At 39.5% G+C, this 27,525-nt stretch overlaps 2 protein-coding genes and 1 pseudogene across 7 annotated transcripts; 1 reads left to right on the top strand and 2 right to left on the bottom strand.

Moving 5' to 3' along the window:
• Nucleotides 1-1,772: 1,772 nt before the first annotated feature.
• LOC103719154 (transcription factor MTB1 pseudogene) lies at nucleotides 1,773-4,413 on the top strand (annotated as a pseudogene). Its single transcript, XR_015969084.1, has one exon. The product of XR_015969084.1 is annotated as a transcription factor MTB1 pseudogene (transcript).
• Nucleotides 4,414-9,250: 4,837 nt separating this feature from the next.
• KELP (transcriptional coactivator p15 (PC4) family protein (KELP)) lies at nucleotides 9,251-15,714 on the bottom strand. 4 transcript variants are annotated; one of them, XM_088705024.2, is made up of 4 exons: nucleotides 15,237-15,711; nucleotides 15,029-15,134; nucleotides 14,111-14,166; nucleotides 11,923-13,968 (listed from the first exon to the last, which is right to left on the bottom strand). In XM_088705024.2, exons 1-4 carry the CDS (start codon nucleotides 15,567-15,569, stop codon nucleotides 13,963-13,965), a joined length of 501 nt encoding a protein of 166 aa, XP_088561150.1. In that variant the 5' UTR covers nucleotides 15,570-15,711; the 3' UTR covers nucleotides 11,923-13,962. The 4 variants fall into 4 exon arrangements, with proteins under 4 accessions (XP_038987159.2, XP_008806509.3, XP_088561150.1 ...); XM_039131231.2 differs by lacking the exons at nucleotides 11,923-13,968; nucleotides 14,111-14,166 and adding an exon at nucleotides 9,251-9,671 and having other exon boundaries at nucleotides 15,237-15,708; XM_008808287.6 differs by lacking the exons at nucleotides 11,923-13,968; nucleotides 14,111-14,166 and adding an exon at nucleotides 9,251-9,642 and having other exon boundaries at nucleotides 15,237-15,696.
• Nucleotides 15,715-17,726: 2,012 nt separating this feature from the next.
• LOC103719178 (F-box protein SKIP8) lies at nucleotides 17,727-26,709 on the bottom strand. 2 transcript variants are annotated; one of them, XM_088705022.2, is made up of 4 exons: nucleotides 26,103-26,709; nucleotides 20,635-20,831; nucleotides 18,560-18,706; nucleotides 17,727-18,366 (listed from the first exon to the last, which is right to left on the bottom strand). In XM_088705022.2, the coding sequence occupies exons 1-4, from the start codon at nucleotides 26,538-26,540 to the stop codon at nucleotides 18,093-18,095; spliced, it is 1,056 nt and encodes a 351-aa protein (XP_088561148.1). In that variant the 5' UTR covers nucleotides 26,541-26,709; the 3' UTR covers nucleotides 17,727-18,092. The 2 variants fall into 2 exon arrangements, with proteins under 2 accessions (XP_088561148.1, XP_008806517.3); XM_008808295.5 differs by lacking the exon at nucleotides 18,560-18,706 and having other exon boundaries at nucleotides 17,886-18,366; nucleotides 26,103-26,704.
• Nucleotides 26,710-27,525: the final 816 nt, after the last annotated feature.

Here is a 27,525-nt window from a genome sequence, read left to right on the forward strand (position 1 = left end):
ACCATGATGTAATGATAATTTTTTATGCACCATCATGTCTTGTGGAATCGCGCAGTTATCAAATCGAGTTATATATATATATATATATATATATATATATATATATATATATATATATATATATATATATATATATATATATATATGCGCGCATGGAGATGCAACCCTAGCCATCGTGCATATGATATGTACGGTTTGATGTATATATATATATAACTAGCAAATTGTATGATACTTATAAGTAAGTGTCAACTTATGACAATATATTAGGAAAGAAAAATAGACATAAGCTACATTTCACCATGTGTCCTTAAATGAGATTTATTAGTGATTAAGAGTTAGGTACAAGTTGCACATATGCACATAAATACTTGGCTCATGATGGATCATTGATGTGGAATGCATCCATTAATTTTATATTACCAAATAATTTAGTTATAGAGAACCAAAGGCAATAATTGTAAGAGTTACATTGCAGCATATCTATGTAATATTTAGCAAGTATGGAATTATAAACTATATTAAATGATTCTGGATAGAAAGAAAGTTGTATTTCTGCGTAAAGAAGTTGTTCTTGATAGAATATTGATATGAAATGTACTTTATTGTATGTTGTTAAATAAAACCTATTTAATGATAAATTTGTCGATATATTTTGTTCTTGAATGTCTGGAACTTTTTAGCTCAAGTTAATAAGAATCGATATTTGTGAACCGCAACTTAGATAAAAGCTTTGGAAATTCATGAATTCTAGTCAGAGAGTCATAAAAGGGTGAGTTAACTCATAAACTCATATTGAAAGTTTGTTGGGCATCCTATACGAGAGCCCTTCTCACCAAACTGGATGTTAAAAGCACTATCGGCTCAACCTACCGTTCTATTTGACTTGCTATAGAAATGTAAGTGCCATGAAGCTCTTCTTGAAAGTGAGACCGTTTCTATATTTTTCTATAAAAATAAAACGGAAAAGATTTCTCTCCTAAATTTTTAGTCGCCCAGTTGTTGCTCCTATACCTCGTAATTGTAGCCTCCAACTTTCTTAATGCAGTACGAATTAGTTGCAAACTCAGAGACCTGTGGAGTGTGGACTCGTATTCTCATAACCCCAAGCAATGAATAATTGCAGCAGTTTCTCTTCCTTGGTCATCACCCTTCTTAAACGTTCAATAAAAAAATTCCATGGCCAACTAATATATGACATATTTGCTGAGGGTTTCAGCTCCGGTCTAACTGAATACAAATGCCACCCATAATCTTCTTTTATTCACACGGACCAGACATCGAACCAAAAGATCGCACAAACCAACACGTCATCTAAAATTCAAACCAGACCAAATCTACGTCACCGTAAATTTCCTCTTCTTGTCTTCCCTAAAAAAAAAGAAAAAGTCCATTTCCAGTCGCAGCTCTGTCCCTCTCACATAACGCCGTACGTACGCAGTAAAAACATAGATATATTACAAGCCAAACCGCATTTATTTCTGGCTGACCACCCACCCACAAAACCGGCGGCTAAACCAGGCCTGAGCCCACCGAAACCGGAAACCACAAGACCGCGCCGAACCGTGGCCAACGGACTCCGGCCCACCAACACGTGCTCTATCTTCCACCGCACGTACCTAACGATGCACATGTGGCTGCGACCCACTGGGCCTACCTTCGCTAAACCCAACGTTTAAATATATATTTTTTTTCTTTGCAGCCGGCTCGGATGGACTCGGTGGCGGACCGGCTCGCCCGTCCCACGTTCGTATAAGAGGCGCGAGGGGTTGACACGAGTACTTAAACCAAAATCCTCGCCGACCTAGCCCTCTCCTCCGTCGTCCTCTTCCTCCAAACTCCCCCTCGCCCAGCACCCTCTCTGATCCCATCGAGGTCTCGAGGTTTAGATCTAGAGTGGAGGAAGGAATAGAAATTTCTCTCTCTAATTTAGTTTGATTTGGTCTGGTTTGGTTTCCATTTTGCTTTGCGTTTTTTTTTTTTTATTCGAAGAATGAGATCTGAGAAACCGGGGAGGAGACCTTGGGAGATTGTTGAACGGTTTTAAGGATTTTTTTTCGGGAGATTTTCTAGGGCTAAATTTCCGTAGATGAAGACGGAAATGGGGACGGGAGTGGGTTCATCATTGTGGTCCGACGAGGAACGGGCCATGGCTGTGGCCGTCCTCGGCATCCAGGCAGTCGACTACCTCTCCTCCAGCCACGTGTCATCCGATGGCATCTTCGCCGCCGTCGGCGGCCACGCCGACCTCCAGACCAAGCTCCAGGACCTCGTCGACCGCCCCGTCGCGCCCTGGGCCTCCGCGATCTTCTGGCAGATCTCGCGATCCAAGTCCGGCGATCTCGTCCTCGGCTGGGGCGACGGCCACTGCCGCGAGCTCCGCGACTGCGAGGAGGCCCCCTGCCGCTCCACGGCAGCCCTCGACGACGGCGGCCGCCAGAAGATGCGAAAGCGGGTGCTCCAGAAGCTCCACGTCCTCTCCGGCGGCGCCGACGAGGAGATCTACGCGCTCCGGCTCGACCGGGTCACCGACGTGGAGATGTATTTCCTGTCATCCATGTACTTCTCCTTCCCCCGGGGCGCCGGGGGTCCCGGGAGGGCCCTCGCGTTCGGGGAGCCCATCTGGGTCTCCGATCCCAGCCTCCGATCTCCGGCGTCCGCTGCCGATTACTGCGTCCGGGCGTTCCTCGCAAGATCCGCCGGTTTCCGGACCGTCGTGCTCGTGCCGTTCGACACCGGCGTTCTCGAATTGGCCTCGGTAAAGACCGTGCCGGAGAGCTTCGAGGCCTTGCAGATGATAAGGGCCGTGTTCTCTCCCGGCGGGAGCAATCCCGTCGAGATGAAAGATGAGAATGGCTCGGTTTTCCGTCTTGAGGGCCGGGCGGCAGGGGGGGAAGAGGTGGGGCACCCGAGGATTTTTGGGAAGGATTTGAACATCGGGGGACGATCTCAGTTCGGCGAGAGGCTCTCGATGGCAGCCAGAGCAGAAGAGAGGCCTGTGGAGATCCAACGAAATGGCAGAAATCATCATCATCGGATGGCGCCGGTGCCGGCGCCGGTCTCCAGTGGCATCGTTAATGGGCTGAATTGGAGTCATACACGTACTCCCCCTACGAATTCTCACCAGCAGAAGTTTGGTAACGGCGTCGTGGCGATCGGCGGTGGCAGAGTGGATCCCTCGCCGAGGGCGTTCGTTCCTCACGGCAACGGGGTGAGGGAGGACCCTCGGACGAACCAGTTCTCGACTCCGAAGCAGCAGCAACCACAGCCCCAGTCGCAGCTGCGGCAAATTGACTTCAGCGGCGGGGCGACTTCGAGGGCTTCCGGGGCGCTGGTTGCCCGATTGGGCGTGCTGGAGTCGGAGCATTCGGATGTGGAGGCTTCGTGCAAGGAAGAGCGGCCGGTGGCAATGGACGACCGGAGGCCAAGAAAGAGAGGCCGGAAGCCGGCGAATGGGAGGGAGGAGCCCCTCAATCATGTCGAAGCCGAGCGCCAGAGGAGGGAGAAGCTCAACCAGAGGTTCTACGCTCTCAGAGCCGTGGTGCCGAACATCTCGAAGATGGACAAGGCCTCCCTTCTCGGCGATGCCATAGCCTACATTACCGAACTCCAGAAGAATGTCAAGGAAATGGAGGCCGAGAGGGAGGAGTGTCCGGAATCCGCATTCATGGGTCGCAAGAGGCGGGCGCAGTGCCCGGAGATCGATGTCCAGGCCGCGCACGATGAGGTGATCGTCCGAGTGAGCTGCCCGATGGACACCCATCCTGTTTCCAAAGTAATCCAAGTATTCAAGGAGGCGCAGATCAATGTGGTGGATTCCAAGGTCACGGCGAGCAACGAAGCTGTCTTGCATACATTCGTGGTGAAGTCGCCGGGATCCGAGCAACTGATGAGGGATAAGCTGATCGCCGCGATATCTCGCGAGACCACGAGTTCGTCGTAACCATATCCATGGCGACCTGTAGATGAAGTAGCTGGGTTGGTACTTGGTAGGAAGCACTCCATAGGCTGCCTCTTTCGGAGGGAGCATTGCTTGAATCTTTTCATGTCGGTAGTATATATAGCACCATTTCCCCCCGTCTCTTCTGTAAGTCAATACTCTAATTCTATCACCTAAGTTAAATTTTTGTTCTGTCCTCTGTTATTGTTTCCTTTGAATGTTGCTGCTGCTCGATTCCAGCTCTCTGCAGTTCCAAGCTTGGCATGGAATACTAGATTTTTGGATTCAAGCTAGCAATTATTATTATGTTCTTTAGGCAATTCCTCTTTTTGTTTGGCCGTAAACTTCAGATGGAAGTCGAAGTAGTTTTTGTGGCTCTGTCCCAGTGGCGGTCTCGATAGATTGTACGTCAAGTTTTTAAGAATTTCAGTAAGCTTCATGTGAGTCCTAACTGAGTATATTTAAACATTTTACGCCATCACCTGCTTATTGGTGCTCTTTCTATTGTAAAAAAATTCTCTACCAGTGTTTGTTTACGTTGTTGTCTCTGATTCCCTTCTTCGTGGCAGCACTTTGGTGTGCTAACTTGAAGGCGAGCGTTTTTGGATTCCGAGCTTTATGGACCTCGTCTAAATTTTATTCTTTTCAGCGAAAGGAAGGCAGCTCTCGCCTTGTCGCCACCCATGCTGGTCCAATCTGGTTTATGAAGACCAAAGGCTTTTTTTTTTTCCTTCCCGGAGGAGGAATCCAAGAGCCTGCGTGAGGAAGCTACTTGGCGATTTCGCCCATGCGGAAAATGCTTTGGGATTCTCCATTGGGTCTCTCTGCCCCAGGAAGAGTGCAAATGCGGGAAGGCTGGAAACAGCACGAGTCTACAGAGCCCGGACTTTGGGATCTAAGAACTGGTCTTAGCTCTCCCATGGAGCGTAGATTTGAATGCATGGTACTGGAAAGCACTGTGTATCCACTGAAACAACCCCCTCAACTTGACGGCACAAAGCTTCATCTTCAATTAAAATTTAATGGATTCTGTCCACAAGGGAGCTAATGTCAGACTTCAAGCGTGCATTCTATTCCACGCGCCAGGAAAAAGTCACCACGCGGAATAGAAGCACGTCAGAGCATAAGATCAAACCTTGGTAAGCTCCGATAACTAATGCTTTTAAGGTGACGATTCTCTCCGAGAGGAGGAGGATATTTGCGCTTTGGTTCTGGAGGTTTTGCTATTCATTCCAACTCGTCATCACCGCTTGAATAAAAAAAAAGAAGCATAAATAAATGAAAGTCTAGTGTAATCTACAATCAAACGTAATTAGTTTATTAGCCTTAAGCAGTTCAGGTGTACCTTACTCAAAAAGAATCTTCGATCCAATGGAGATTCCTCTCCAAGTTTTTTCTTCCCGTGCGTGTCCAGGTGAGCTCGACATGGATATTAACCTCATCCCAGGATCCTATTTGTCAAATATCAGTGTTTGCGTCGGAGGCTTTAAAGGTCGCTGTTCGAGGTCCCTGGTGATTGTTTCATGTAAACATCTGGCTTTACTCCTTGTTGCCATTTTTCGTAGGACTGTGATGCTGCGACTTGGTAGCCGCCCATGTTTTATTTGCGTCAACGCATTTTTCACTTCGCTGGTATTAGGGCTTGCCAGGGGAATAGATTGGGGCCGGCTAGGAGTGTCGTGTCAAGTCTATCCGCGCCTTAAAATTCTCAAATGCAGCCAAAAGAATTCGCACTTATTCGTATCTTGTCGTTTCAGATGATTCTTCCGGCTATCCATCAATAATTGAATTCTCATTCAGCTGTTTGGATTTCTAGGTGACATCGCACAATATTTAGCTGGATATTTAAATGCAGTATTGAATTATTTGTGTTGTTTATTGTTGCTGGAATACTGATTCCTTGCTCTGTCCTGTGCAAGTTTACAGGATGATTATATGGAGAAATTATTAGAACGACCAGGCTTGGTGGACCAGTCCAATAGCTATCCGTCACATTATCTCTCTTTGTATTTAAACTCTTCAAGATCGGAGCAAAGGTGAAAATTCATCTTATTATCTATCGTGATTAGTTTTCTGAATCTAATTTATCTAGTAATTTTTTCGTGTATATAAATTATTGAGAGAATTCATTAATATAGTCCTTTTTTTAATCTCTATTTACTATTTATATAAATAGTTTCACAGAATTGTGTATTAGTAACTCATAGAACTATCCTAATTCATTACACGACCGTCATCATAAATCCTTGCAAGCCCTACGCTATCAATACTCTTATGCAAGATAGAATATAGCTCTAGCAACTCCCTATGACCCCTTCACAATCCAACCAGCTTATTGGATTCATTTCAGGCACGAGTTATGAATAGTTTCCGCAACGAGCCATGTTTTGACCAAGAACAAACTCGGTCCCACTAGATTCTTGATGCTTCCAAATCACCAAATAGCTTTAGATCAGGACAATTTCTTTGATAACGTCATTACCTGCAACATAAAGCGGTGCCTATCTAAAGAAGGTGGTTGCTTTTGGACTCCTCAAAAGTGGAAATAAATGGTCATCGGCAAACCAAATCACATGGAACACCCCTTCTATATCCCACATTTGGTTAGCCGCCATAATTTGTGGTGTCATGTCCCAAAACAGAGTAGCTGCTTATTTGGGAAAGCTAGCCGCTCAACTTATAAGCAATCCTACCTCACTCTGGGCCAAAGTTGTTTCAGCAAAATATCGGTTCGATGGATCTTGGGCATTTTACACTAAACCCCGACATTGTTCAGTTATGTGAAAAAAAAAATCTGTGATCATGGGCAAATAATACAAAACCAAAGTAAATGGCTGATTGGAAATGGGAATTCAATCAATATGAACTTGTATGAATGCTAATTTGAAAGTTAGTGATTTGATGTCACTATCTAGAGGCTGGAGATTGGTCTGATCAGCTGGTGTGGGGCCGCACCCAAAGCAGCCTTAGTACCCTTAAAGATATATCCTCTTCTTAAGAAATCTCAGTTGGTAAATAACCCCTGTCCAAAATGGTTGCGGTTGATGAAAGTACCCTTGAGGGTCAAATTTTTTTGGTGGAAACCACTCTGGAACAGATTGCCTTCTAAAGATCTGCTTGCAAGATGGGGAATTATTGAAGCAGCTCTCACATCATGTGACCTTTGTGTTAGTGTGTATTAATTACACAAAGAGAAAAAAAAGGTCGCAAGTCAGAGTAAGCGGTTGCTTCTCGATATTCGCAGATTATTGTAGGATGTGACGTCCATCAGGCCACACACACTCTTACAGGGAAGCGAATGGCACAGCTGATTGGGTTGCATCCTACGCAGTCCACCACTTCAGAGGCTTCGTATGGATGGAACGCGACAAGGTGCATGGCTCCTTATCTGCTTCAACAACGTGATATTCAATTTTCCTTTTGCTTCAAGAAGTTGGAACCAGCTGACATAGTATGTCAACAATAGAATCTGTGCCAAATTTTTTGTCGGGCATGGTGGATTTTATATGGGCGGCCGAGGTAGAGGAAGGGCATTGATCCTTAGTGAAAATTCTTGCTTGGCTGATTTGGATCTTCCAAATCATTTCGTTTTGCTCGAAATGAAAGGATCTTCCAAAATACCAGTCAGTCCCCTACACAGCCTGTAAGATGTGCCTACGTCTATCTTGTTCCAAATGAGAATGCTGAATATCAGCAGCACATCAATTCCCTCATCTTTATACTTCAATGAAGATCAATGTTACACTCCTTCACTGCAACCCACATTAATCGCGAAGCCAACAAAGCTGCTGATTTCATTGATAAACAAGCTCTCAATCAAAACGAGGACATCTGGGGGCTCGTAGCATTATGAGAGACGAGATCAATCATGTTGGCTATCTACACAAGTTTCGGACTTGAGTTCAGTCCTTCTAAAAAACTAAAGGAAGCCTCGGCTGTGAAGCTTTTAAGCTCTTCTTTAGGTAAACCAGATTTACTAAACAAATCTAAAATCAATACATTCGTAGGAATGAGAAAATAAAATGACTAAAAATGCAGAAGCAATATCTATCAAAATCGTCCATAAAATGGTCTCGTGGATAAGTAGCCATTCCGTCGGTCAACAGTCAAAAGTGAACACCCCTTCTCTATCCTTTTACGGAGCTTGGCTGTCACATACCATATATTCTATCCTGCCAGGTTTCATTTTGACATTTAGCTGAAACTCCCACCAATATGGAACTTTTGGAAAGAGTCTAATATAGGTAGCCTTACCGAAGATTGTTTCATTGTTTCTAGTCAAAAATTTCAAAGGTACAAGTTCAAACACGGCAAAAGAATTATTATATTTCTCTCTATATATTATAGTTTAACTAATATCAGAATGTTGGTTGTCGAGACCAGTGCATGCGTAAGATTTTCTTACGATGGGTATCAACTAGTTTTAGAATAGAACCAGTTCTAAAACTTACTTGACGTGTATCAACTAGTTCCAACATGCCGCATGATTAATTCAAATTCTTTTGGGGTAAGGTTCGATTAGTTCCGACAAGCCTCATGCGGGGACTAATTTAAACCCTATGATAGCATCATTATATATAACTCTTCATTGAAACATGAACATTATTATAAAAACATAATTATTTTAATTATTTTACTAATAATTTTGCACATAATTATTTTAATCATTATATATAATTTTCCCCATTAAGATGATTCCTTCCATATTCTTTAGTTTTCTTTAATTTTGCTCCACAAAAAATCAACAGTTTCTCTTTTTCATACCTCTCGATAAACAACTAATATTTCGTCCGGAACTTCCTTTTTAAATTATATTTTTGATTACCGTTTTTTCGGTGCCGGCGGTTTTGGCAGCATTAATAGAGCGACGTCGCGGCATGACATCATAAGTGGAATCACGCAGTGTGAATGGAAGCCAACTAGCCAAGAATGCATTGCGCTAAACAAAAGTATGACTTGACCAAAGAGATTTTGAGACGCCAGATTTAGATTTCATCGGGAAAATCCTGTGTGTACTTAGAATTCAAAATCCTGGATCCGCAATGTGAATGGAAGCCAACTACCCAAGAATGCATTGCGCTAAAGAGAATGAATCTTCCAAGTGTACTAACATGGTATGCTGTGAGTCACCGTTGTACCCCAAAAAAAAAAAAAAAACCAGCAGCAGCAGCTAAGTCCTGCCAGGACTTTACAATAAACAATGGCAGTGTCAAAATGTTTACCATTCCCTTTTTAACTTCTGTTTCCTTTGATTGAAAAGGGAAGACCCACTCTATATTAATATAAAGAAAGGTACAAAAGAGAAAAAAGTTAAAAAACAAAAAACATCCCCCAACTTCCATTCAACATAATTACGAAATTCAAAATCCAAAAAGTCAAAACCCCTACATACAAACATTAAACATCATTTAAATCTTGAAACATATTAGACAGGTAACCAAGTCATAAGTCTCAACTCTCCAGAAACAACTAACTCATTGTTAGTTGGTCTTGACTCCAACCTGACCCACTCTTCCATACGGCAACACGACCTCTGCTTGGTGAAGAGCAAGTATACAAGGTTTTGAAACGTGCAAACAACATTCAGTCTGACTCTTTTCTCAAAAACATTCAGCCCTACTCATGCATCTTCTCAATGGCTTCCTCTATAGCAGGAACTGCTTTCCGAAAGGCTTCCCATTGATCAACAGTCAAACTTATCCCTGAGCGTACAGTAACAGCAGGATCAAGTCTACAAAAATATAACCATGCAAAAATCTGAAGTAACATACTGAAGTAGGATTGTGATAACAATACACAGTAAGCATTAATTAGTAACATCATCTTGGCAAGCCTAGCTGAAAAAAATCTAGTAGCCAGACAACAAAAGGAACAGAATCAGGAGTTCAAAGATGATATGATCTGGCATCTTCGTCATCAGTAATGTGCAAGATCAAACCGGCTTACAAAGAATCCAAGCAGAAAAATCTGAATCAGACGTCAAACAGTTCAGCAAGTCAGGCAAGCTACCTTGTCCCCCTAAGAAAAGCAACTATGATGGAAAACGACTAAATAGAGGACATGATGCTAGGAAAAGTCGCATAGTTACAAATTATTAGCAAGTTCAAGCAACTGTCCAAGATTTTTACTGTAGAAACCACTGAATGCATCTCAACAGCAGTCTTAGAGTTGGAACATATAGAAAAACACATTTACCTCCTCTGATATAGGGGAAAAGGTAATAGGGTGAGATACTGGAGTGTGCTGATGAAATTTCTATACATTGTGTTGAGGACTGATTGGAAAATTTAGAATTATTTTGAGCTTTCACTTGATAGAAGTTCTGAGAAAGCTAAAATTAGATGGCTACAAACAATCTACTTTAATGAATGCAGGCATATAGCCGTAAGAAGGGTAAAATGACTAAATTAATCTTGCTGGCTACATTAGGAAGAAAGAGGATAGGTCATGGGCTCTTGTAAAAGCTAGAACAAAAATGCTGGACTAAATCAGCACTTAACAACCGTGTACAGAGAAAAAAATTAAAGTCAGCTGACAAGTTGGCAGAACTTAAGGTTCAAATTCTTGTTTCAAGAAATTTGAACTTGGATGTACAACTGTATATCCACAGGTAATGTGTTTGTATTCACGAAATTTGAACTGCATAAAGATAAACTTCCAACAGCCCCTAAACCAAGAGGGCAACAAAGAAGACAACTCAAAGAAAGAGCCACCGAAGCATTGAATGGACCCTGTGTCACGCCAAGTGAGGGGCCTAGGTTAGATTTACTAGCAGATGACAGACCAATTTGAACATTTTCATATAGTTTCTCATCAATTCCAACCATTCAGGTCCACAAATGATGATCTTTCATCCCAGCAGAACTATAACTGTCAAACTGAGAAAATAAATTGTAACAGGAACTTGCATGAGTACAGGATCTATTACAGATTAATCAATGTGCACGCATGCAAGTGTGCCTATATACGTGCATGGACATGATCATTTAGTTCTAGTAAATCTTTCTTTTGTCAACCTATTGCATGTGATATATTCTACCAAGGCAAACACTTTTATATGCGCGCATTATTCGATGATGCACAATATCCACAGCAATAGCTTAATAGCCCTATCCGATCTATTCTAAGGTTGCAACAATTGATATTTCTATCTACTGTCACTCTTATCACAAGCTACATCTATCAAATAGAAGCTTTTTAAAATCCCCACATGCAATTTCCAAAAGTCTATGGTTTCTTTTTCACGACCCATCAACATTATCCAAACATCAATTTCCACTAGAACCTCCTCTAATTTCAGCTGTATCACGGTCTCTCTCTCTCTCTCTCTCTCTCTCTCTTACATTTGTTAAGGGGCAAATCCAAACAAGATATATGTCACATGACCTTTCTGACAGAAAAGTAAAGCTCTTGACGTTGTCAATCATTTTTTTTCATCAGAACAACTATTTCATGTTTCTTAGCAAGCATTAGAAATTTTTTAATATTTATTTTTACTGATTAAAATTAAATAGTTTTTAATATAGTGAATTATTATTTGGCCAATTGAATGGGATATTGCGACTTTCACTGATGCAGAGTGAATTAAGGGCACAACTCGTCTTGTTCTGGATGGAAGTGAGAATCCAAGTAACGGTCCTACTTGCACTCCCATCAGTATCCAACATTTATTATTACCATTTCTTTATAAGTTCCCTTGCCAAGCCATAGCCACACAATCAGAGAAGCACTTCTAAGTTCTCACTTTATCCACCCAGCTCTACTTCTAGCAATATCATGTTTGTTTATTTCTTAATTTTTTTGACATTTTATAAGAAAACAAATGGGTAATTATATGTGGAGTATCTATAACTATAATCCTCAATAAGCCTTCACAATTTCCCACCCATACCATTTCTAGTATTATAATGGACAAGGCTTTGCAGATGGACTCCTAAAATAAAAATATTCTAGTATGACACGGTAGCAGCATGTAGTCTGCATTATTTCTTCTTTTTTTTCCTTTCCAGAATTCCAGAAGAATGAGGAAAGGAGAAAGGATTCTTCGGTCCTTGGATAACTCAAAACTAGAGCTGACTCCAATTTATCTGTCTCCCTACCTTTTCTTTTCTTGATACTTGGACCTCCACTTAATTCATATCGCACTTCCCTTTTCATACAGAATTGAGAAAAAAAAATATCAGCTTACATAATTATAGAAAATCTTTAGTCAGACCAGATTACACAAGCATGACACATGCCAAACAAATAAAATTCAATCTATCTTATCAAAATATATGAAGAAACAGCCAGGGAAAGAAGAAGCTCTTGGATGGGCAGTTGAATAGGGAGAGAGAATTTTTTTCTCCCTCATATTTCATAAAGTTGATCACTTTGAGGTCATGAAAACAGTGTGAATTTTGAAAAATTCTTGACGTCCTCCCCCACTATATTCCAAAAATGTTGGAAGAACAAAGCCTGGAAGCCATCCAGTCCCGGGGTGCTAAGGATAGGCTCCTGCTTTGACTATAGAATAGATGAGCGTATGGGGTATCAAAATCTTTGAAAGGAGCATTACCGTTATTATCAATGTTAATAGCAAAGTAATAGGAGTTGCTTCAGTGAAACAGCCAGCTGGCTGGGTAATAGCACAAACAAATTTTCCATTCGTATGGTGTCACATATGATAAATAATCCAATAACAAAATTCCATCCTCGTTCTAATCATATAATCATGATTCTTTGCCATTCAAATGGAAAAAATAATAAAAGATTTTTTTTGCTCAATGAACTCCTTAAATAAAATAAATGTACTTGAACCATGATTCTTTCTTCTATATAGTATTTAAAGAAAAAAATACATAAAGGTTGTAAGCATCTATTCATGAACCACCTAATAAAATTAGTAAAAACACAAAAGCATATCGGGCTACGTTTAAAACTCATGAACCCCTTCAAGTTTTTGTTATTAAATAAACAAAATCCTAACTTACTGCTAGTTATTGCAGGTGTTAATGGGATGGATCAAGTGTTGTCTTAAGTGATCCAAAACCCAGCTCTAATTGGCCTTTGTTCTAGGTTTACATTGCTAGATTTGATCTATTTACTATCACTCAAGTTTTAACTGGGTCTATCTTTTTTGCCAATTATAATGATTTGTCTATATTCAATGTCTATCACTTCGACATCAATTAATAGAAATTTTATTTGTCATAGGTATCACCAATAGAGAGCAGAATAAAAAATCAAAAGAATTTGTCCATTATCGATTAAAATAATCTCACTGTATGTTAGAAGACCAGCACAACTTCAATAAGATGATCATATGTGAATTTCATCAACACTAATTTGGTATCCTAGTAAAACCTTGTTGTATTATATGTGTGCATGTATGTCTGTACATATATTGAGATAAATATATATATCAGCATTCAAATTTCACAGCTACAGAAAGGCCTAAATGTTCCATCCAGACAATCTATCTATCTATGGGGGCACCTTTTGTAGATGCATCTCTTCTCAGGACCAACCATAAAATTCTATACATGAACGAAAAATGTGAGAAATTGTAGTATGCATACAAGTATTGGAGAATTAACAGAACTATATATATAAAACAGATTACAAATAACATCAAAACATTACATTAAAGCTGCATTATTAATTTGAGAAATATATAAAATAATGATTTGAAGAGCATTTCATTAAGTAAAACCCACTCTAGTTTCATGAAATAGCATAGAATATCTAAGCTATAAACAATAACGGCAACACAATGCCTGGATTTGAGCCAATTATATCAACAATTCTAAAAGTTTAAATAGGACCAATCTTGCAACTAGACGCTCCAGCTTACAAATGAAAAGCCCTATCACCACATCAATTACAGAAGGCAAATGATATCAACAATTAGTGCTACCTGGATACTTCAAAATTTGGATTTTTGCTGTTTCCAAACACTTGGATAACATGACACTTCATGACACTTGTTGACATTTCAATTCGGCAAGTCCATGATGCCATCACATAACAACTTTTGGCACTCATACCTAAAATTTATTAGTCTAACATTTAATAAAGATTTTATGAATTCTATTAAATTATAAAGCAACTGATCCAACAAATTTAAACATTATATCCATCGCTACATATTGACAAATGTATCTATAAAATATGGACGTGCCTCCATACCCAATTTTTTGAAAGATACAATGTCCAGCACCTATGACCACTCGGACACTTGATGCCTGTTTCACATGTCTAGGTACCATTGTCAAAAATGCCAGGTCATGCCAGAAGTAAGAACTCAAGCAAGCTTCATGCCATAAAATGTGTTAATGCCTAACTAAAACTGATTAAAAGCTCCTAATAGAAATGATGAATCTAGAAGCAGCTTTGAAAAAAAAATTAAATATGTACTTCAGAAAAAAGAACCCGACCACAAGAACAATGTTAAAGATTCAATGAAAACAATTCCTTAAAGTAGGCAACTGTTACTTATACTTGCTGACTAAAAAGAATAAGCAATTTCCCAGTGGGCACAAGATTCTCCAAACCAGTCTGCAGCTATCCTGTACAGCATCCACCCCATTCAGGAAAGAATAATTACTCTCATTCAAGAAAAAAAAGGGCAAATTTAACAAACTTTAATATGGATGGACAAGCCAAGAGTGCAGGTGAGATCTCAAACGCCTCATACCCCCCTGGATCACGCAGATACCCTGATTCCCTATGGGAATGGTGCCTCTAGTGCCAATCTAAACCCTTTCCCCTCAAGATACAATAATCCTTCCCCAGCCCCTTGTCCCTTGTGCGCAATATATTTGGTAGCCAATCAGAAGAAAGACCAGAACAAGAATTGGATGAATTACCACCATCTTTCACGAAAAAGAATTGGTTCTTTCTGGAATGCAGGACAGAAACTATCAGGTTTGTCATTTGATATATAACCATATTTACTTGAGTATAGTTTGGATTTCAGAATCAACGCGCTAATAATTTTTTTTTTTTAAAAAAAATCTAATTAAAATGAAGAAACAAAGCGGAGTTCATCCAAGAAATTCCTACAGATGCATAAAAGCCGCAGATAAGACTGAACGAGATGAATACCTTTGGCAGTAGGCAACTCCTTCCCGTCCTTCTGGTAGTACTCCCGGATCGACACCAGCGTCTTCCCTCTGAACTCCTGAAGCGTCACCCTCCTCTTATTCGACAGCTGCAACAAAAACGCAAACCAAAACCCTAGATAACGAATCCAGAAAACGAAGATCTAAAAAACAAGAAACTAAGGTTTAGATGTTCGATTGAGACAGCTTACACGGCACAGGATGAGATCGCCTTCGTCGTCGTACTCCTTCTCTCTGCGGCTCCCCTTCTTCGCTTCCTCCTCCTCCTCCTCCTGCTCTTCTTCTTCTTCTTCTTCTTGCGGTTCTTGCTCTTGTTGTTGTTGAGGGGGTTCGTCCTTGTTGGAGAGGAGGAAGGACTCGACGACGCTGCGGACGAAGCGCTTGCGGTCGGGTATGGAGAGGTCAAGGCCGAGCCTCTCCGCCGCCGTCCTCCGGACCTGGTACTCCGTCATCGTCGTCATGTCCGAGCTTTCCAGGATCTCCAGCACCACCTCCTCGATCCGCCGCTGCGTCTCCGCGTCCATCGTCTCTTTCTTCTCCCTTCCCCTTTTCCTTTCCTTTCCTTTCCTTTCCTTTTCCCCTCCTCACTCTCCTCTCTAGCGACTACACCTCTTGCCTCTTCGTTTTAATCCGGCTTGAAAGCGATAGCTGGGGGCGTATCGGAGGAAAAGAAAACGTAATCCGGCAGAGAGAAACCACAGGAAATGCCTCTGCACAGGGAGATGATCCCGGATATCTCAACCGTTAGATCTGCATCAGATGTTAGAAGAAAGACAATTGCTCTGTTCCGGAAGGAGTAAGATCGGATAAGGTGTTTCGAGCGAAACAAAATAAAAAAATCGCCAGCTTAGGTCCAAAAACACACTTGGCCCTCTTTAATTAGAAGGTAATCTCGTATAAAAAAAATAAATTTCATACAAAATTATCATATACGAAAAGTAGATAAAAAAAATTATAGAATAAATCATAAATTTTATATTTATTTTTTATAATAATAATAAAAAAATAAAATAAATATCATTAGGGGATGGTATTTGTTTTCTATTATAGATCACCGGGTAAAAGGTGACATACTTTCTCATTAAAGAGAAAGAATAGAGGGAACAAAAAACACACCACCACCTACATATAGAGAAGGAAATGAGCTAAAATGTGAAGAAATAAAAGCTAATGATAATAAGAAAACGGTAATTAAGGCACTAGAATCCACTGATTATAATATGTACATCACTACAAGCAATTGGAGAAGTAAGAGGATCAGACAAAATATTCACAACCAAAGCTATGTGAGAGCGCTAGAGGAAAGAAAAAACAAAACAATAACAACAACATATAGAGAAGGAGATAAGCTAAAATTGGAAGAAATAAAAGCTGATGATAATAAGATAACGGCGATTAAGTCACTATAATTCACATATTACGAAATATATTACTAGAAGCAATTGGAGAAGGAAGAGGATAAAGACAGAAAGTATTCACAGGCAAAGCTATGTGAGAGACTTTGCTGCCTGATTCAAAAAGATAACTGGTGAAAATAAGCTCAAGGAAGAAATTTTTCAAAAGAAAGGACAAACTATCTTAATTAGAAAAAGAAAAAGAAACCAATGAAGCTGCATTGCATAAAAAATGGCTCTTAAAGGGATAAAACCATGATAGATGGAGGAGAAGAAGAGTCGTGCTAGATGTTGCATATAAGGGCTGATGCTGGGGTTAGTTTCGTAGTGATGGATTGAAAGAGTCAAAGAACAACACACTTCATATATATATATATATATATATATATATATAAGGGCTGATGTTGAGGTCAGTTTTGGTGGATTTGAACTCAGATTACTGGTTTCAGATTGTCCTAACTATTAAATCATGCAAACATCAGATTAGAGCCACAACTATGCTACTTATGTTATCAAGTCATAGGAAAAAAAATAGGTTGCATAAAGATTTAAACTCTGGGTTACTGGATTCATAGTCCGATGTCCTAACCACTGGACAATGGAACCATGCATTAAAATAGCTCCATACAATCTTCTTTTATATAATACTAATATTCTGCCATGCATCGAATCTTAAAAATAGGTCAACCCAGGGTATCTAGGATGATGATTGATCCTTGTATATTCTTACAAGGTGATGTTGACTTAAACTATATTGACCTGAATTATAACCAAGCATTTGTATTCCCATTTTTCCAAGTATGATGGGTTTTACGATTAAGCAACAAATTGATGCCAAATTTTGCATTTTTTTTGGGGTCACCATGATCCTTATCATTGAACTAACATGATCATGTTGATACCCGCAAATAGAAAATCGACCTGATCAAGCCCGGCAACTCAATTTGCAACGAGTCGCACACAGTGGGGCGAAATCGACTGACTTGAGAAACAAGAGGATCATGGCATGCAATTCGCACAACCAAAACATATGGTCTAGGTCATGCCATACCGAACAAGCAATTCAGGTTACCATCCAAACTTGAGAGTCAGAATCTAGTCAATGAGAATCAACGTCACTCGAGCATCTACGCCGGCGATGTGAGCTATAGAAATAGAAGCAATGTGATCTGGAAGGCTAACCTTGGAACCTAGCATGGCTCGTCCACTTAAACTAATAAAATTACTGAAAGTGACTGACCATATGACCAGTCACATACATAAACTGATAATAAATTACCATGAAACTTTAACCAGTATAACGAGGCATGTTATTCTCATCAAATGTTTTCAATTGATTGGCTCCCACAATCTTCCTGTACAAGTATATAACCGCTGTGCTATCTATAAAAAGTGCTAATAAAAGCTCCTCATGTCCTAAATCATCTGAAGATGAAATGAAAAAAGTTTCAAAGAAATTACAGAATATATTAAGGCCTTTGGACAGAAAACAGATGACAAATATATATTAACAGTCTAGACTGGTGAGATTACAAAAGCTTCCAATGGTGAAATGGGAAAAAAAACACAAGGAAATTTAAACGGAAGAGAAAAAAGAAGCAAGAGCTTTTGCCACATTCAGGTATATTGCAATTGTTGTATTTCCTATCCACTTCAACCAAAAAGATTGTGGGGTCCCGGATCCCCATCCATGAGCATTACTGAACTGTGATGGTGAACCATGTGCCACCGCTTGTTGTGAAACTCATAGACATTGGTCACATGGAATGGCTCTGAGTCCACATCAACATAAGCTTTCATGGTGACCCATGCCATATCACTGAGCACACGAGCTCGTACATTCCGTATCTGAAAGGCAACACCTTGACCAGCCCCTCCTTGAACCCAATTGAATGCCAGAGCCCAACTGTTAATCACTGCAGTATACCTATAAAATGAAACCAAGAATGATTGAAGACCAGATGGAAGAGAAACATTATTTCCATGGATCACGTATGCGCCTCTAAGGAAAAGAATAAACAATTTCCAGGGGAGAGCAAATGTAAAATCAATGTTCTATGCTGTAATATAATAATGATTCCCATTCCACTAGCCATGTTGACAGACAATTTATAAAATACCTTGAAGCATGAAGCTGAATGCATGAGCAACCATTGCATGTGAAATCATTTATGCTCACCATAAACCCCAAAAGTCCATAAGCAGCAGCAGTACTAAAGCATTGCAATCGAATGGTCGCAGATACCTGATGATTGGTCTGGACAGCACTAATTCAGAGTGATAAAAAAAATTGTTCCCAAGTCAGAGAACGGTATACTTTGTCACCTTGACATGTATACTATTATTTGGTGCGCATATGTTGCTTTACCAGTCTAACCTGACATAAATTAATGAAGTATATATATATATATATGATTGTTTAAGATAGAAAGCAGTCGAGGCAAGGGGGTTATTTAGTACTCTTGACTTATAATTTTAGTACTTACATGTAGGTTTGCTAAATTATCAGTACACAGAAATAAAAGTTAATGTATAACTCAACTGAAAGTTTACATGAAAGGTCAAAATTTAAAACAGTTTGGCTAAATCTGATGATCTCTAAAATCAAAATTGCTGCACGTTTCAAAAATAATGGAAATTCAATAACCCTAGCATGAGAGAAGGATGATGCAATCAAAAATGGTTTCCACATTCATTCAGGCCATAGTTGCTACTATTTTAAAGCAACTTCAAAACAAAACATGTCATAGATCATGGATAAACCACTTGGCTTTCAATCCGAACCCTTATATACTCCATCTTATGATTCTTCTCAAAAAATCTTCAGCATTTGCCAATATAGCCATATAAAAATTGCACAAATTCAAATATTACTTAAGAATAGAAATTTAGTCAACATTTTACTGTTGCCTGCTTCCCCATGAATGAACTGTTCTCTTCCCCAAACACTCTGTAATCACTCAAACCAGCCAACTGGACCAAGCCCATGTTATTCGTAACTGAAACCCAACTATGTTTCTTCGGCCTCCCACATTCAATCACCCTAGCAACACAACATCCTTTCAGCTTTCCTCGGACTTTGTTTAGCCAACAAATAATTCTCTTCAGCTAAAAATCAGTTAGCTCTTCTGCACTTTCTCATACAATAAAGGAAGAAGAACCACCTAGTCACCATCATCTTTTGAATAGGAAGGGGAAAGAAAAGGTGGACAATGATCAAGCTCAAAGCACAATTCAAGCATCAAAGATGTTTTGTTGAGCTTTTCATCATCAGTACTACCAGACATGAGAATCTGACGCAACCAAATATGGATGATGAAACATATGATGTATGTACTAGTTCACAGTTTATCACAATCAAACAGAGCTTATTTATCTACTAAACAAGGAATGACAAATGAAAAACAAAAATCAGAATAAAGCTTAATAAGGTATCTGCATTCATTTAACAATTTTCATATGTACACTAATAATCAGGTTACAAGAAATTCAAAAAGTGTGGATTGTAGAAAAGGAACTAGATCACTCCACTAGGAATTAACATATGTCCTTCAGCTATGTTAACTGAATACTGTAATGTGAAGAGCTTAAGAAGAAAGACAGTCTTCTGAGCAAATGCATTAACATAAAATGCAGAATCAGTTATATCATTTGCCACACTTCCTCAACAACTAAGGAAAGGAATACAAGAAAGGCTCTATCTAGCCCACCCAAATAGATAAGATTTGTTCTTTATACTTTTTATCCTATGGTGATCAAAGAATAAACTAAGAGCCAAAAATATGAATGTCAAATATGGCATCTTCATCTTAAGGGTACGTTTGGTGGTGCTTCTGCTTCTTCTAAAAGGGGAAGCCAGAAGCTAGGTTTTCTAGCTTCTTCTAAAAGTACTCTTTTATTTTTTTTCTTGTGGAAGCATTTTTCAGGTATCGTTACGAAGCACTTATTTTCTAGGAAGCACTTTTTTGCTTTAAAAGTTATAAAAGTATTTTTTTTTCCTTAAGCAATACGAAGCACATCCTAAAGCTTGGTCTTACTCAGGCTCTTGGCATATATACAATTTTCAATGATTTAAGTATGTTAACAAAGACGATATGAGAATGGAATATCTCAAGAAATAACAGTTGCACTGTTTCCTAATTTCACCATAAGTTGTAATATAACAATCTTTGTAAAATTGTGTTTCAGATCATACCCTGTAAATAACTCTCCAGAGCCATGTATGCACTTCACATAGCCCGTGTTAAGCCAAAAGCGACTCATTGCTGGTAGAGATCTTTCTCTAATGATGTTGTAAAACTCTGCATTGACATTAATTATGGCCTTGGTGGCGGCATAATAAGACTTCCATCCATTAACTGGGGTGATGCTGTCTTGTTCCACCGTAAAGTCCTACAAGATAACTATTAGCCATTTAGACTATAAGTTTTTCTGGACACCTGAGACATTGAAATACCAAATAAGAAGTATATGTTGGATCTTGGTGTTGCACTAAACAAGTATAACAGGGACATAATGAACTTGTAGCCATATAAACAAACACAGAGCAAGTGTTAAGAATGATTTCATAATAATTCAGATTATAATAGGAAAAGTAATAAATGTACACGAAAACTTCAGATTAAGGAAGCAAGGTATGACAACATCTATAGGAAAAGACTCAAGATGCAACACAAGATCATATCTTCTAGTATATACCAAAAAAATCCGACGCTGGAATTGCTATGAGTCAAAATTCAGTTTCTTGTTCTTTGGAATGCATCCTTTCACACAGTTTTCCATGCATTTTTTCCAAAAATATATGTCAAGATCCATTCCATTAAAAACCAATTAGCACCTTTCTACATGTAAAATTTGAGTTGTGGAAGGGCAAAAGTCCTTCATTACAACCATTCCACCCTTCAAAGAACTATCAATTTAAATTCAGAATCTTTACTTAGTGGTTCAAATCTAATCAGGGACTTACTATGATTTATTATCAAAGTTTTTTTCCACTTGCCATATCCGACACTCAGAACCATTGTCAGATTGGAACACTAATAGTTGCACTCATATAACATATGCAATATGATATAACATTCCACTTCCACGATTGACGATCTTGACAAAATTAGTCCTGCTCATCCTAGAAATTGCCGGAAATTATATAGGAGGCCAAACGACCAAATTTGTAGAATGGGGGCCATGTGCCTATGAATCATCAATCATTGCTGGGTACAAAAAAAAGAAAGAGAAAAGGCATAAAAACTGAATTAAAAAATGATAATTATTATAATAAAACTCAGATTATATTTTATTGCACAATACATTCGATATACCCATTCTGCTGATACAAAATTGTACCATCGCCATCATTCACCCCATCCGATCTTTCACAGAGAACAATCTCAAGCCAAACACAGCAATTTTATCCTATCCCCTTGATTTGGGGCTGCAAGGGATCAGGTTGAGGCATAGGAATTAGGAAAAACCTGTCAACCCGAACCTGACCCATTTATTAAACAAGTCAGAAATGAAAACTAAACCCTACCTGTTTCTTAAACAGGTAATCCAACTAGACATGCTTAACCCATTTAATAAACAAGTGGAGTCAGCTCGGGTACATGATAACTTGTTAACCAAATTAACATGGGTACTAATCCAAAAATAAAAGTATTTAAAATGGCTCTTAAACAGGTTAACATGTTAAATGGATCTTAAATAGATTGCATCATAATCTTATCAACCCAACTCAATTATTAAATAGGTCAAATCAGATTAGACAGGTCATGACTCAAAACCTAAATCCCACCCATTTAATAAACAGGTTTGTTAGGTCAACCCATTTACTACACAAAACCACTTACAAATCCAAACCCGCTTATCTTAGGCCAGCTGCATGTCACGTTGGCAGGTCAAGTCATGGACTAACAACCCTACTCTTAATGCTAGTGGTACATACTTGAACTACTCATGAAATCGACCTTCAACTGGGGCTACAAATTTCCCCTTCTCATTGATAGAAACTGCATCTTAATAACAATATATCTAGGTGTCTAACCATGTATACACATATATAGAATAAGTGTTGATTCATTTAGGTCAAAATGCACAACAATCAAAATGGTGAACTAAACCTGCAAAACAAATAGTAGTTCCACTAAAACAAGAACAAAAATAACTAAAATATCACTATCAAAGCAAATTTTCATTATGGATAATGGTAGTTTTAATAACGATAACAGCATTAGCTGTAAAGAACATCCTGAAAAGAAAACAGGTAAAAACAATACTTAACAACACATATAACAGAAATATTAATAGCATGGATATGCACATTGGGCAGTCTTGTGCAGGTCCGAGTAATCTTGGGCTCAACTCGGAATGCAAGATACTAACCCAAGTTCAAGACAACATATCCCTGGCTCCACATCTTCAACCCACACCTAGGTTGCTGTTTTGCAACTAAGCTCAGGATCCTATCAGTTTGTCTTATCATCAGCTAGGGCAAGCGAACGATATGGCCAACCTATGTTCATAAGTGTTGAACAACGTAGTTCCCAATGAAATAACTGATGAGGGAAAAGGAGAGAAGACCAACCAGAGCAAGTTATCCAGGTCCAAAGTTCTCAGGGAAATACTTCCCAAGTCTCCAACCCGAGCCTCCTCCATTTGGATAAGGAATGTGACCACAGGGCTTTTGACTTGTTCACAATGGCATAACTAATAGAAGAGCGATCAGTTTTATGGGCATCACTTTCATGTTAAAGAGATTATATCATGCAAAATGAATGATGTCGACATACAATCTGTCAGTCCATCTAAAGCCCATAAATCAATGTTGCTATCCAAAAAGAGTTAAAACATTCATTTCACACTAGAACAGATCCTGGACATGGAAAGGTGATGTTTAAACTTGGAATATGCATATCAATCATAAAAAGAGCTAAAAAATAATTTCTGATTACAGATTTAGCATTTTAAAAAAAGGTAATATAAAAGCATGTTTCATTCTGTTCTTTACCATTTGCAACTAGGACTTCCTCCTTCAATACATGTTACTTCAGAGAGAGTTATTTATTAAGGCTTGATCTTTTAGCAAGATTGAAGTATTGCATAACATGCCCATGCCAGTCACAAGCAAGCATGATACATATCGAGCCACACTAATCACATGCCCAATCACATGCCAGGGCTTAAACAAGATGGGTCCATGCTGGACTAGCATGCACCACCACGAACTGATACACAATATAACAAGGTACATAAACCTATACTATGCAAGTATCTTGCTATGACAGCATAGCACCCTCAGCACACACTATGTAGCAAAATACTTTATATAATAGCTTATAGTGAAGGAATGTCTGCGGGGTTTTGAAGGGAGATGGAACATGGAAAGTTGATAGGAGAAGAGACGTGGTTAGTGTAAAGTAGATAAAAGCATGAGTGAAGATATAGAAATATGAGTAAAGCTGATGATATAGAAGGAACAATGGAGTCAAACTAACCAGCCTGGTACTCTCACTTAATAATCAGATATATACAATTCTAGATCAATCCCAATTTTAAGTTCCAAATAAACTGAATAACTAGTTCTCATAGACACCAAAATCAAGGAATAATCACAACTTATATAGACACAAAACTGTCTCTCATTGGACCATGAATTAGTTGATTAGGTTTCATAACTAGATGGCCTAAGCCCAAAACTGATGTCAAAAAATGATAAAATTACCTCAAGCTCATCACATCTCAAAGATGATAATGGCTTATACTACCAAATACTCCAATTGAACTGAGTAGGTCGTGTGCTAGACCTACTTGACACATGTTCACAATAGGCTACATCATAACGAAGAGTTAGGATTGTCAGCCAATATTGCCAACCATTAGTTAACTAATAAACACATCTTTTCTAAAAAATTGAGTTTTGGTTCTGCTCAGCATTTATTATTCATATCTTGAAGATGCATGCAGACATGTAGTTTCCTGTACCAAATCTTGCTTTCCTTTATCTTAGCTTACATTCAATCAAGTAGAACTGTGGAATGTTTCTTGATTGTGCAAGCTTAAACTGTATAACCAAAAAAATTTAAATATTCATGCCTTTCTAGTTTTAACAAAAAGCCTGTCTCTTCCACATCGTGTATGCTAACGATGTGGCACCAACCATTCATATAGATTTCTTATAGCACATCCTCAACTTATGATAATATTGTAGTCTAGAAAGCATGACTTCATAGGGAACTAAAATTTAACATGCAAAATGCAAGTGATTCAACAAAGTACATAAAGAACAACGATGATCTTTTCAACCAATGAAATTTGCTTGACATTACATGCATGACCGATGGACAGCTATTATCCTATTTAACCACTAAAATGACACAAGAGAAGTGCTAGACATGATAATGTATCAAAGAATTGTTTTCCTTTTTGGTTGGGGGGGCGTGAGGTGGGGAGTGCATTTAGTGTTGCATTCAATGGGGCTATAATGGGATGCCGTGACACTTATTCACAAGACTTGGCCATTTATGTCACTTACAGTAATTGACAAAGTTCCTGCCTAGGATTAATAAACACATGTTTCTACAATGATTTCCATGAAATGTAACATAAATCAGGAGCGGAAAGACATACACCTACGATGCACATTCAGACCGTAACTCAACAGGCATTTTCTATTTACCAGAAAGGAGTAACCAACAATGATTACCTGCATTGGTGTGGTTTAGGTCCACTAAAGTGGAAACATAGTTCCACTATGGGCTCATCTACCATACACGGCAGACTTTGAGATTTCGGAAGCACCATCACATGTTAACAGCGTATGACAATGTCCATTTCTGAATCTCACAGCCCACTGTGTACAGCAGATGGGCCTGAACTGCACTCTAACCTGCACCATGCAGAAATTGTTTGTTTTTAGAGGATTGGTAAAAAGGCTTATTAGTATCATGGAACTGACAATAAAACACCCTCAAAGATACTGACAGCAATTCCTAAACAATGTCGTACTTACCTATCAAATATCAGCCCATCAAGATAGTTTCGGTGTTTATTTTTTTTTTAATCTTGTGGTACCTTTCCACTGGAAGAGTAGGGTTTCGATTTTTGAGTTTCAGTATTGGGTCAAGAAAACCTTAAAGATAATAGAACTCCAACTATTTATTCACACAAATATCATTAAATGCAACCAGCTACATTGGTCATGACATATTTTGTTAGGCCTTGGCGTGCCGCTGCATCCCTGGTTAGCGTATTCTAGACAACAAATAACACTGCACCGCAGGTTACTATATTCTAGACAACAAATAACACTTTCTTGAAGCCAACTCTATTATGATTCCTGCATAACTAAAGCAAATCGTATAAGAAGTTCAGGATGAAAATACGCTGAATAACGCCTTGATGTTTCTTTACCACTGTTCAATTGAAAGAAAAGGCCCTTACTAAAGCAGGATCTTATATATTTGTGTCGCCACAAACAGAGACTAGAGCAAGTGCTGGATTTAAAGCTGGTGTTAAAGGTTACAGATTGACTTATTATACTCCAGACTACGAAGCCAAAGATACTGATATCTTGGCAGCATTCCAGGAGTTCCGCCAGAGGAAGCAGGGGCCGGACAATACGAGAACCGGAACGGCACAGATAGAGATAGATGTTGGGGAAGGAGATACCTTGTGATAGAGAGCTTTCCAGGCCCCATCATCGTTGGCAGCCCTCCTCATGGCGGAATTGGTCATGGAGAGGCGGCAGAGGCTAGTGTAGTCCAGGTAGCTGAGAGCGTGAGTGGTGATCTCCGGCACCAGCTGCTCCATCATCGACCCCCCGACCTGCCCTCTTTTCTCCGCCACCGCGGCCCTCTTTTCTCCGCACATCGCCATCTCCCCGTTCGCCCGGGTGGTGCCGGAGTCCCCGCCGCCGCCGCAGGAGCACTCACACTCGCAGGATTTCTTTGTGTTCTTGATTGCTTCAGCCTTCCTGAAGACCCCGCCGAAGGCCCAGAGCGCGCAGAGGCAGCACAGAGCTGTGGCTCCGGCGGCGATCAGGAGGGAGCGGAGGGAGAAGGGGGCAGGCGCCGTCCATCTAGAGGACATCAAGGGCTCGGACGGCATCAAAGCCTAGGAGAGGACAAGGATCGCATGAGAAAAAACAGAAGCCTGATAAGGATCTAGGGTTTTTATCCCAATGGAGGGGATTTTTTTTATTTTTCTTAGGAAGTTTGGATCGGTTTAGGGGGGGAGATAAGAGGCAGTTCCGCAGACTTTCCGTCATTTCTATTTTTTATTTAATCCGGATATCGAGTGACCGGTGTCATGCCTCCGTCCCCGGTCGGCTTAGGTGCGCTTAGCTTACACTTACCCTCGGTTACCCAATTTCGTAACCGAAGGGACTCGAGAGGATGGGCGTGTCCGGAGATGCCGCAAAAGACTGGCGAGAAACCCCTCGATCAGCCCGCCATCCGCGTGTGGTCTCGAGTTGGGCCAACGTACTGGGCTTGCCCAATTTAACCATGTTGGATTCATTTGCCCAAAAACTTAAGCTGATAAGATGAGATAAATTTATTTATATATTTTATATTTTTTTAAAATTTTATTCTTAATAGTTTGGGTTGTATACATTTAATTGCAACAGCATTATATATTTTCATTGTTATGTGCAATGCATGGGATACCAAGGTCTCGAAATCTTTTTAGTTGGCACAAATCGACCATTAAGCTAGTAGACCGGTCCAACCAAAAAGCAATACAAGCTAAAAAAACTTTTCAATCTCCTTTTTCTCTCCCTTTATTCTTTATTCATATTTAGCCATATTGCTTTATGGTGGGATTGGTCCAACTAATAATTTTTTCGAAGAATCTGATTCTACATAACTCGACTTAAAATTTAATCCGTACGTAAAAGTATATTCAAAGCATAAGAAGAAGAGATTCAATGATAAATTCTTTTGATTTCATGATGGAGGTGACCATGGAGTAAAGCCTTAGCTGCGAAGGTTGTGACCTTGAAGGGGACCAAGTTTGCACGCAATGATGGTGATGGAACGGACTGGACTTATGCAAAAAGGCGTCTCGTCTAGAGTCAAGAAATTGCCCGCAC

This window comes from Phoenix dactylifera, chromosome 9 (genome assembly GCF_051530095.1).
Source record: "Phoenix dactylifera cultivar Ajwa chromosome 9, Ajwa_hap1_PhDact_Kaust_v1.1, whole genome shotgun sequence".
Taxonomy (NCBI): Eukaryota; Viridiplantae; Streptophyta; class Magnoliopsida; order Arecales; family Arecaceae; genus Phoenix; species Phoenix dactylifera.

Coding starts and splice junctions, on each gene's coding strand:
- KELP (XM_008808287.6), bottom strand. CDS start 15,569: ATGGACGCGGAGACGCAGCGGCGGATCGAGGAGGTGGTGCTGGAGATC. Junction 15,135..15,236: donor GCGATCTCATCCTGTGCCGT/GTAAGCTGTCTC, acceptor TTTTTGTTGCAG/CTGTCGAATAAGAGGAGGGT. Junction 9,643..15,028: donor GGAGTTGCCTACTGCCAAAG/GTATTCATCTCG, acceptor CTGTACGCTCAG/GGATAAGTTTGACTGTTGAT.
- LOC103719178 (XM_088705022.2), bottom strand. CDS start 26,540: ATGCCGTCCGAGCCCTTGATGTCCTCTAGATGGACGGCGCCTGCCCCC. Junction 18,707..20,634: donor TCTGGAGAGTTATTTACAGG/GTATGATCTGAA, acceptor ACTCTGAATTAG/TGCTGTCCAGACCAATCATC. Junction 18,367..18,559: donor ATTCAGCTTCATGCTTCAAG/GTATTTTATAAA, acceptor TTCATTTTATAG/GTATACTGCAGTGATTAACA.